At 39.2% G+C, this 12,274-nt stretch overlaps 1 protein-coding gene across 1 annotated transcript in view; it reads left to right on the top strand.

Annotated features, from left to right (window-relative positions):
* TMEM117 (transmembrane protein 117) overlaps positions 1 to 12,274 on the top strand; it is a gene marked incomplete at both ends in the record, with an annotated part of 221,200 nt that overhangs the window by 200,498 nt on the left and 8,428 nt on the right. The window contains one exon of the mRNA XM_080632603.1: positions 10,637 to 10,766. Within this exon, the coding sequence (XP_080488729.1) occupies positions 10,637 to 10,766 (130 nt within the window). The remainder of the gene's footprint in view (positions 1 to 10,636; positions 10,767 to 12,274) is intronic.

Genomic DNA, 12,274 nt, shown 5'->3' with positions numbered 1-12,274 from the left:
TATGAGAACCTCTCAGTTTATCTTTTACAAACTCTTCTGTTAAGCTGGGGGGTGGGGGTGTGGGTGGGGGGTGGTGAGGAGAGAGAGAGCACCTTTGAGTTTATACTTTGAGTTTATATCTTTTTCCTTACCTTAATGGTTGGTGAAGACCTTGTTGCTGTTCAGCATCTCAGTCTCTGAGGAGATACTGTAAGTCAGAAAACCTTCTGGACAAACAGCTGAGGACTCTGAGCTGGCAGGTTTAGTTCTGTGGTCAGTGCCCTGGATCTGTTGTTAATGAATTTGGCAGTCTGTATCTCATGCACCGGACTGAGTCTGTATTTCACACCAGCAGAGTTAAGAAGGCTCTTTCCTTTAGTTTTCATGGGTATATACTTTCCAGGAACTTTTCCAGTCCCTTTCAATCAGAAAAGTCAACTATTGCATTCAAATTTGTTGAAATGGGAAACGGTTTGTGCTGAATTTTAATTTCAGAGGGCAAAGGGAGATGCTTCCATTTGACAAGGATGCACTCTCAATGGAGCGCTCTGCTGTTTAGCTTCCTGACCTGATGAGAGAGTGAAGAGAAACTGTCTCATATGATTACTAAAGTTATTATGATTCATGGAAATAACTAGGTAGATCATGACAAACACAGAAAAGGTATTCAGAGGTCATTAGACCAGCCATCATTGCCACTTAGGGCTTATGTATTCTGAAGAACTTTAGTGCAAGGAATAACATCTGCTTTGTAGCATGTACTGGCAAGCTGTAACTCAGGCTTCTGGAGTGTGACCCAGCTGAAACACTCTAAGTGTGATTCACCTTGAAGGTCAGGATGCCTAAATGTAGGTGGCTGCAAGGGAGCTAGCTGTATGCTCATTCCCATTCTGGTGGATGGAGATTTAATCCACAAAATAAATGTTAGAGGTCGATTTGGCAGCATATGTAATGCAACTAAGAATGGACAAAATAAATGCCCATATAACATATATCCAGTTTCACTTGTATTCTAGATGGTTGATGGCAGTTTGGAAACATATTCCAGAGGTAGTACTGATGTGCAAGCAAAGCTGATTGTATTTTTACATGCATGCCTCCTAAACTTTATGTGTTTCCTTATATCCTCTTTTGCTACCGAGATGTGTTTACATAATGGCTATGCAAACATAACGCATGCATTTCCTACTGCCACCCCAACTGGTACCAAACAACCTGCTGTTGCTCCTGGGACAGATATGCCTAATGGCCACATTACAGCTCTTGAAGATAAAACTGAGGGTAGAGTGGGAGTGTGGAGGAGGAGTTTTGGAATGGGATGAAGGAAAATGAAGGCAACTCATTCACAAGTACAGTGTGCTGCCACTGCTAATTCTATTAGCAGGCTAAAACTCAGGACACAGAAAATTATTTTAACTTCAACTAAAAAACAAGAGATGGAGCTGGGAAGACTAAATATATTACATCATGTTACTGTTGTGCCTGAAAAAAAGACTTAAGTGCAGATAGCCATGTTTTGCTAAATCAGTCTTTCTTCTTTCCACATTTGCAAATGGTTCCCTTTTTCTTTCCTTATATATTAAAAGTGGTATATTAGTACAAGTTATAAGGAGGAAAATAATTTTGGAAAAGTTATTACTGATTTCTTTAAAGGAATTTGCACTGACTTGTTTGCAAACCCCATATTTAAAGTTGAGACACATTTCTGCTTGTGTTCCATATGCATCCAGTGTTTTTACCTTCTGTCATCCTCTTAAGCTTTATTAATTTTTTCAGTATCAGTCACATGCAGAATATAATCCTGGTTTGTTGGGTTTTTTCAATAGAAAATTAGTATTACTGTTTTGATGCCTTAATCACATCAAGGTGAACAAGCATGTGTAATTTCCAGTTACAGCTAAACCAAAACAAATTGGAAGAAGGTTTTGGGCTGAGACCATTGACCCAAACCTGCCGCTTCAGATCGCTCTTAACACCAAAAGGCAAATCTATAGTTTGGTTTATAAACAGCCCCAAATTTTCTCAGAACAGGTGATGGTAAAACTTTTCAGAGCATGTACGATCTGAAGGAATTTTGGCCAAAACAGAATGGCTCCTCAGTCCTCCATTTCTAATATTGAGGCAACTGATTTACTTTCCATCTACTCTGAGTAACATACAGTAATCCCCTTGCTCCAGACACTCTTCATTTCTATAACACTCCTTTTATTATGTTGCAAAGCTCACAGCAAGGAAAATATCTGCTCAGGTATTTTACTGCAAAAATTGTGGCGTAGGCAACACTATAAAATACTATTAAGACTGGAGTATCAGACAACAAGGAAATTCATATATATGAGTATTTAGAAAAAGAAAGGGAAAATATGATTTTGGATACAGCTGAAATTAGCTGGAGACAGTTGCCTTAATGCAAAATGAACTCAGAATTCTAAGTAGAGCTTACTGTTCTCAAATAGATACAAATGTCATTAGCAGTCTTTACAAATCCTGAAATGCTCCAGATTTCACATTACTGTTCAGCTGCAATGTGGGTATATTTTCCACAATGCAATGATATGTGTATTAATGTCTATGTACTCATATTGTTAAAGATGATTACATAGCAACGCATTTAAAATTTATTTTCATTCTTCACCTTATGGTCAGATATTTGAAAGACAATCTGGTCTGTTGTAAGTGATTTCCCTTGACAGCAAGCTGTAGTCTTAGTAAATCTGTAAATATATGCATTGCATATTATTAGTGAATATTAATTTCTCTGATTCACCACAGAAATGTCTTTCATAAAGTGTGCCACTGAAGTAGTTAGAAAAACCATTGCTACTGACTTGCTGGTGGTTTAGGAAAGTTTCATGCAGGGAACAGTTGCTTTACAAGAGCTGATTTCTTTGTCTCTTACAGGTACATGATATTGTAACATTGCCACTTTAGTAGCTTATCAGACTCAAGAATCAACTGGAAGAGCTAACACTGGTGTTTCTCATCCAGATGAATTACTTGATACCTATTTAGCTCAACCAAGGTTAGACATGTGTGGGACAGTAAAGCAAGAGTAAAAGCTTACAAAAATTGGAGAAATTCAGAGAAAAAAGTAGAACGTTTACATTTGGGCAGCTTTAATCAACCTTTTCAGCAGTTGTGAATAGCTAATCAACAGTTAAGAGTGGGTTACAAAGAAGAGGAACCTCACAGAGTCACTGAAGTCGGTGATGCCTCACATCTGCCTGGTGGAAAACTGGTGGACTTGCTCGTAGGACATCCTGGCTATGCACCTAGGACATCCTTGGTATGCGTAGGGGCTGTACTTAGTGACGTCTGCTGCAGCTCTTGCATGGATAATGTTGTTTACCTTGCTCCTCTTTGCCTCTCGTAAGTAGCTGAAACTTAAATGGTGGATGTAAGAAAAATCAGTCGCTGCCCTCAGCAGGAAATGGTAATTACTGTTGTTCATGGTCACTGCACATCTCAAGATGCAAAACCTAGTGTCCATCCTTCCTTGTGGACTGGCTTGTTTTCAAACACAATTAGTTCCTAATATAACAGAAAAAAAATGGATAGCCATTAATTCTTAACTCTATTAGCAATATCTGGTCTATCAAGGAACCAGCCATGGTCACTAAGGACCGGGAAAGTATTGAGCTATATGATGTTTAAAGACAACCAAAATGCAAGTTCGGACCTAGAGCATGCTTAAGATTTATGGCAGGTGAGACAGGCAGGCATAGGCAATTGTGACTTCATTGGTCAGGATGACAGGTAATCCAGGATACATAATCCATGACATCCTCATGTTTTCTTGTAGCAAAGAAGAATTATAAAGGACAAGGAGAAAGGAGAAATCTCTGCAGCTGAAGGGAAACTGCACAGGGGAAAGTTTCTTTAAATAGAGAAGAGATTATAGCCCAAATTTATAGACTGATTGAAGGAGCAGCTGTCATATAGACAGTCTGTACCTAGGGTAGTGAAAGATCTGAAGGGATGTGAATATGAAAGGAAGTGGCCTATATTTTATTTGATCAAAGAGAAAAGTGAGATGGTCAAAGAAACAGACTAGAAGAATGGTCTTTGCAGCAGCATTTCTGTGTCACTGGAGGACAACTGCACTTGTGAAGGCCAGAGGGAAAGATGCCAATGTAACTGAACAGATGATGAGAGCCTCGATAAAAATTTTAGCTGTGGGGTTTGATAGGAATTGTCATATCTGTCATATGTTATGCAGAACAGATCTGCGGTATCAAGACACTACCAGGTTGTGAAGGGTGAATAGAAGATGATACCCAATCTATAGTCACAGGGGAGAGAGAGGGAGTACTGTCTATCACAACTCAGATATCTGCCTGTGAGTATAGGCATGGATATGGGTCTTTCAATGAAATGCAAGCATTTCTTATTTTAGGCATCTGAAATCTTGAGATTACTTTGAGCTTGCTGTGGAAAAGCTAAATACCAATTCAGACATTTCAGTAACAAGAATCACTGTTTTGAGGACATGTGCGTAAACGGTTTTGTCTACACTCAAAATGCATTAATGTATAAATTTAAAGTGCAGAGACCAGGACTTGTTTGAGACCTGGTGGCCTGGGAATTGTTGCCTTTAAATAAGCAGAAATGGATAATAGACTGAAAGGGTCTGTAATGTTTTTTTAATGGAAGAGGACATTCAAGGCCAAGCACATGCTCAAGAAACGTTCATATTGCTACTTTAACTCTCAAAGAGGGAGTTATTTCTGTTGCCTTATCATTTTCTCAAATAAGGGAGAAAATGAGCCAGTCTTGCAGTGCTGGTTCTAGAGAAAGGCAAGGAGCTTGAAGAAGCTGAGCAAAGGCTGGGGAGAAGACCGCAAAGATTACAGAGAATGACAGTAAGGTTGAGGGTATGTCTGTTCCTTACATTGCCATGTAGTTCAGGGATAGCCTTTCTATACCCATGTCTGGTGCTGGAAGCTATCTTCAGTCTTCTGCCTCAGCAGATTGGAGCTCAACTGAAGCAGTTACTCCACTGTTACAGCGGATTTTCCATATTTTGAATTCTTTAAATCAAGACTAAGAGACAAAAAGTATCTGCAATTAGTGACTTTGTGCCACTATTCATGATGAGGCTTTGTGATTGTTGTTGCCAATAACAATCCAAGCAGGTGAAGCCAAAAGAGATGAGCAGATAAATGAAACTTTCAGGACTTGAAAGCTATGAATAGATTAGCACTGATAATACCAACATGAAGCAGGAGGTCATTTGAAGAGTAATATGTCATCTTTCATTGTGGGAGCTAAATAGCCCCACTAAAGCCATACAAGTACAGGTGATAATGTTAAGACTAGATGTATATTTTTCATTTAGTGGTGACTAAAAACCTCAATGTCTATCAAACTTCCTTCTTATTTAACTAAGGTATTGTCAAAGAATAGAAGGGCAGAAACTGAGCAGTGGATTTCATCTTACAGGCATGAAAGTGAGTTCTTGTCCCAGCTGCTGACTTCTCTTCTTATGTGTGTTTGAATGAAATATTTAAATGATGTTTGTACTTTAGCAGCTCACAGCTGCAAACATCTCAGCTGAAGAGATCACTGCAAGTTGCAGCACTGCAGCGAAGTTAAAGGTAGCCACAGAGGAGTCGTGCCTCTGTCTCTGAATTCCAGCTGTTCATTTCTTACTTCAAACAATTGCAAAAATATGTAGCCATTGCCTCTCATTAGATTTCCTCTGTCTGTCTGCCTGTCCACCATGTTCTGAGAGTTGAAACAAAGCTATCTAAAAAATGCAAAGATATCTGAAAATGCACAATCTTCTATCTCACATGTTAAAAGGATTTTAATAATTTAAACAAAAACTGCTGTCGGCAGTTTCTGGAACACATATGCACATTCATATATGCATTTGCTCAGTTTCTTCCCTCTATTTTTGTTTATTTATTATTCCAAGGGCTTTAAAGTACAAATGTTTTCCTAACATTAAATATAGCATATATCATCACTATTTAAAGCAGAAATATTCAGTGCTCGTTTTTCCTCTTTCATGATTTTTTCTGAACGGTGTGTTTTATTTTTAATGATATTTCATATTTACTTTGTAACAAGCCCCTATGAGCTATTCAGGAGGAGAGATGAAAGCACATTTGTTAACTATGAGGAGTTACTGGTTTTTAATACCAGTCCCACCTTCTCTGTGGCAGTTTTCCCTGGGTGGAAAGGGGGTGGCTGAGGGATGTGGGGTCATGTGTGCATGTAGCATGGGAGGGCTAGCATGGAATTGTGATCCTCTGCTGAGTCCTGCTGGCATCTGATCCAGGTCCTCTGGGGTGGGGAGACATTGCCCAGAGCCTGCAATAAAAGCCATCAAGCAGCAAGGAGCAATCCCACAGCCAGCCAGGGTGCTGGGTGGTGCCAACATGCCCCTGGACTGCCTCACAGGCAGCTGGCCAGGAGCCCTGGGGCTGATGTTGTGTCCTGGCTGCGGTCAGGACAGGTCTTCCCCAGGCAATGCTTTCTCTTTTCCTCAGGTGATGGCAGAGAAAGGCCAGATCATACCGGAAGGTGTGGCTTTGATGCTCAGTTACCGTTACTAAATATTTTACTTAACACAATATCATATCAGTGCTGTCAACTTCACCATATGTTCTTAAATCGGTACCTGACATTACAGCAGAGAGTGTATGCATTTATTTGGTGGGGGGAACTGGAAACAAAGGGAAGAAAACCAAAACTACCATGATCTCTTTCACAGCATCCAGTTTTATCTGTGCTTCTGGGTTTAATGAGGTAGCTGATGAAAATCAGAGATGCTCCCTTTGCCCATTGCAACACTAGGATGAACCCCTCAGCAATCTTAAATTCATCATCTGGCTGCCCTTTTCTCATGACTAGAGTGAAATGAGGCAATAACCTCATTTGATTTGCACATCCCACAGAACTTGCCAGTGAGGTTAGACACCTCTGTGCAGCTAATTTAAGCCTGCTGGTTCTGGGTTGGTTTCTCTTTCAGAAGCTTCATAGAGGTGTGCTGCTGACCCGCCAGGTTAGAAACCAATGGAGTAGATGAATATTAGAAATATGATGCTGATGGATTTAAAGAAGAAACAATCTGTTCATGCAATATAAGAGCTACAAATGTGAACTAACAGTTTGGTTGTGTGGCTTTATTTTTCAAACTCTGCCAGTAGAGATACATTCTAAAGATGGCATTTCGTGCCCGGTTCCTAGTGAGATCCCAAATATGTCAGAATACAGGCACTTCAGCAATAAGAACTAAAGCTGAGAACTTAAAGAATATCACTTATGTCCCTCGTTTCCCAGAGGTGAGCACAGATTGATAGCAGAGACTGATATCAGAGACCATGGAGAAAAAATACTATGTATGAAAGCATGGTGCAGATCTGATCTATGTTCCAGTTACCTGTTAACAAATGAGGCAGATTATTCCTGCAAGGCACCTTGAATTTCTTGGAAAAATAGTTTTTAAATAAGTTGTCTTTTGCTTGTCAGTAGGAAACAAAGTCAAAAGATTCTGGGCAACACTTTCTTATCTAGATGGCAAAATGGCCATTTTGTTGGTTTTGGATTTGATAGCCTAATACTTGCATTAGCCCGAAAAGTTAATAGTCATCTGCTCTTCTCCTGCACTATAATACTACAGCTATGTGTCCACAGGTCATAATATCCCTACATGAGGAGTAAATGCTCACATTTACCAAAGCTGTAAGCCAAATGAAGCCCTGAAGGCTATTTAATCACCTAACTTAAAGTTTTATTTTTCTAAGTGCTGTGACTCTAATGACTTTCGTGGAAGTCAGTAGATTTAACTCATTATTTTAGTTTCCTTTTTTAATATTGTTTTCAAATGCATTTTATTGTGATTTGTTTTATTTTGTTGTTGTTTTTTTTTATTTCTGTATTTTCAGTGGGACTGTTTTTAAATAACAGATTTTGTAATCATACCGATAAAGGTGTTACATTTGAAATGTTATTTATGGCAGAGAAGAAACACCTTATAGATAAAGCCAAGAGCTTATTATTAGTATCATTTATATTTTAACAGTGTAATCCAAGAGTCATTAGTTGAGATCTGATTACTACAGAAAATAATACTTTGTGCAGAAAAAAGTTTCAGTAACAATAATAATGTCTATATTGTTCTAGATACACTTCTTAGCTTCTACCCCTTTTCTCGGTGTTTCATTCACCCTCTTCCTGCTCCTGCAGGTCCTAAAATGGGCAGTTTCAGTCTGGTGGGAATCAGTGGAGCATTATGGAGTGTCATTGGCATCTGGAGTCCTTTGCTGGGAAGGATATAATGCTCATTGTGATGGTTTCTTTTTCCTCGCTCCCTAAGATTTATTTGGGAGCATTTTTATGTTTGCTAACACACTTTTAGACCTTGCTGGTTTTTTACTGATCTGAAGCTCCACTTACAGCCAGGTTTACTATACACAGTGCCTTTCACATGTTAGACACTTCTTTGGTCTCTTCATCACTTCTAAAAGCAGTTTTGTCCAGCTCCAATCTGCATTTCTTTAGCACTGGTGAGTTGTTTATAACTGTGAGGTATCCAGTGCCAGCCTGTGCCCATCTCTCTAGCAATGGCAGTACCATATTACAGGGCTGCAGGGTAACAGAGGCCACGATACAATTCAGGCACACTTCATAAAATATGGGGTATGTAGGTAGAAAATGTGAAATAATGTACACATGAAAGGTAGCCATAGTTTAAGTGTCAAGTAAGTGTGTTTGCTGAGACAAATAATACAGTAAATGGCATCTCTGACAAAGCTGGCATTCCAGTTATTCATTATCGGGTAATATTCGTACAGATCAGAGCAAATGCTGAAGTTTTTATAAAACTCAGATGCAAAGACACAGTCCAATATAAAATTCTGTATGGTGGAATTTTATTTGTAAATCAGCAAAAGGCACAGTAGGAACACAGGGGAAGGCAAGAGCAGGAGGCCAGATCTATAGTCCTGTGTTTACTTACTTCTAATGCAGCTCTCCGTTTGATTATCTTCAGGAATATGTAATGTATTTCTTCCTGTTTATTCCTGGGTGATAGTATGTATGACTTAACATGGGACACCAGTCCAGAGATAGATATGTGATATCTATCCAGAGATAGATACTGTGAACTGAGAACATACACTCATAAAATCTTTATATTTGGACACTTTCTGAATGCCTACCACCTGCGAAGGGATGGTTAGAGATGCAGTGTAAGGGATTGTGCAGCTGGGCAGTTGTACCTTGTGACCAGGAATGCGTGGTTTGCATTAGTGATAAGGCAAAAGGAGAGCAGCCTTATTTCTGGTTCCTGCATCTGTAAATTGGCACTTTCTGTATCTCTGTGAACATTGAGAAACAGGTACTGAGGGTCAGGTTTTCTCATTGCTTGTACTCCTGTTAATCCATTTAACTCAGTATCACAAAGAGTTAGCACAAATCAGCTGCTGTTAGTGTTTGGGCCATGCTATTCCCTGCTGATAGAACTGTTCCATTTCCCTTCCACTGCAGAAAATGTTGAAGCGCTTAACAGTTCTTGGAAGTTAAGTTACATACAGTGATTTATCTCTCAGAGATGATTCTTAGTTTTGAATAACTTTTTTCATTACCCTGGTAGGAAAATTTCAGCCTTCCAGAACCAAGGAAAAAAAGAAAAAAACCAAAAGGAATTGGCAATGGAATTGGGAGATGGCTGCGCTGGAATGGTTTTCATGTGAAGGAAGCACAAGTCACTCAGACATTTCAGATTCTTTTATCTTACTTTCAGTAACTCAGGTGCTTGTTGCACTAACTTGTGAGATACAAGTCCAGAGGTATGCATGGGAACATGGCCAGTATGTTTGTAACAGTAGATCACCAACAATCTGCAGTGCACAGAGTAAGCACTCGGGCACTAATCCCACTGACTAGCACTACTGCTGGGCTTTCAGTTTTGGCTCTAATGAGCTATGCTGTTATACCCATTTTCAAGTGACTGATGGTGGGTGCAGATAACCAAGCAAAAAATTCCTTTAAATGCAGATCCTCCTCAGCTGGCTTACCACATGCTACCAAAGTATGCAAAATGATAGGTAAAATCTTCCACAATTCCAGCATTACCCTGTCAGATGAAATACAGCAACAGAGAAAACTGCTTGGATTGATTCAGGCAGATTGCACTGAAGGGCCTGCACTTGCAGGGTGTTTATTTAGATGTATTAAGGCCAAATACGGGAAACACCCTATAAGTTGAATACAGATACATTAAATGTTTGAAGGGGTCAGGCTTGCTTTGTCAATTTCTTACCTGTAAACTGTTTGTCAAATTAATACCAGAAGTTGTAATTGTATTGCAAGCTTGCTATATAGGTATTCATATGCTTAGACAACTTGGTATTCGTATGCTTAGACTACTTTGTACTATCAGCTGTTACAGTGGGTTCAGTATTGTCATTGTGAAGTGAACTTTTAAACACATAATTGCATGGAGCTGAAGTAAAAATCATTTTAATATATAATATAAATAATGTATTCTATTTCAAGTGATTCAGTCAAACTTAAAGTAAGAAAATCCAATCATAGAAGGCTTAAAAATAGAACCCTTCCCTTTTATTAATTTAAGCCATTTTAAAGGGTAAAAATATACTGTGAAAGCTTATATTTGCCTCTAACTTTTTTCTTATTTTAACAGGACTGGGAGTTTCCACATTTTATGGGTGATGTTGAAGTGAATCTTCCAGGCTTACCATCTGCACACATGCAGTTCAAAGTACCTTATTTCCAAAAGATCCTCAAAGAGGAGTATCACATACATATAACAGGTATGTGATGTTTCAGATTGTGACACAATCACGCAGTTAACTGCTTCTGTGTAACAAATGTATGCTAACATGTTCTTAGCCACATATATTTGTGTGTGTGTGCATGTGTGTTCCCCAGATTGCCATTTTTCTGTTTCTGTCCCAATCTATATCATCCAGACATAAAGATCTCAGGAAAATGAAGAACCTGTATCTCACAAATCAGAGAGACCTGCTGTTTTTCATGGATTCCAGCAACTTCTTGTGACACTAAGTAATACCTAATGTAGCTTTATAGATCTTTTATCTAAAATTACTCTCCTGGGGAATTAGCAGCTTATTTCATCTTCAAATCTCTTATGCTTTCAGATGCTTTTGCTATGATTTATGCTAATATCTTTTCATAACTTCGGTCATTCTCATCTGGTAAAGGCCACTCATAACCATGCTTCCATCAGTCATCTAACCAGAAGTGGACAGTTAAATAACCTCAAATAAAATAGAATTGCAGTTATTCAAATGGATGTTACATATAGATAAAAAGTACCTGATCCTTGCATACTGTGAAACAGTATTTTAGTAACAGTAGGGAATGAAAAAGAGAAAAAGGTTAAATAGGGATGAATACTTTGGTGTCTTCCATCTATGCAGAAGGAGCATAGCTCCTCTGTCTGCATTGGGAAAAGTTGGATAATAATGAATATCAAAAGATTGCAGGTGTGAATTGCCAGGGGTCTTTAACTGCTACTATAAACAACCAGAACACATGATTCTGTACAGCAATAAGATAAACGAGGGCATCCAATGGCACAGCTGTATGAAACTCCTAGAGATCAGGAACAAAAGGAGCATTCAAAGATAACACAAAGATAAGGCCAAGAGCTAGCAGGTTAGTCACAAGCTCACCAGGCAGCAAAAGCCAAGGGAAGAAAATGTGCCAATGAGGAAAGACTGATGAACCAAGGGCTCGGTCAAGATAGGCTTCAGCCTCATTCATGAGGCCTCAGAAAAGGCATTTTCAGTAGACAAGGTAGAAATCTGAGTGATCAGATTAAAAACCAGAAGAGAAGAGAAAATGATGGCAAAAGTTACGTGTTGGCTGTTGAATGAGGGAAGGCAATTGGCCATAGGAAGTACAAATAGAGGGATAGAAAGTTTTTCAAAATTCCGTGTAGATGCCATGCTGGACTACTGAGAGAAAACAGATGGCCATCAAGAGGAAAGAAGGGCTGGGGCAAGTCTGAGTTAGACTGATTGAGCCACCAGTGTTTGTCATAGAATAGAATCATACAATAGTTAAGGTTGGTAAGGACCTTAAGATCATACAGTTCCAACCCCACTGCCCTCCTCTGGACTTGTTCCAACAGTTCCATGCCCTTTTTTATGTTGAGGACACCAGAACTGCACACAATACTCCAAGTGAAGTCTCACGAGAGCAGAGTAGAGGGGCAGGATCACCTCCTTCGACCTGCTGGTCATGCTCCTTTTGATTCAGCCCAGGATACGGTTGGCTTTCTGGGCTGCGAGCG

The sequence above is a fragment of the Psittacula echo genome, assembly GCF_963264785.1.
Source record: "Psittacula echo genome assembly, chromosome: 1".
NCBI classification, from domain to species: Eukaryota; Metazoa; Chordata; class Aves; order Psittaciformes; family Psittacidae; genus Psittacula; species Psittacula echo.
This window is presented reverse-complemented; position numbering and strand designations above follow the sequence as displayed.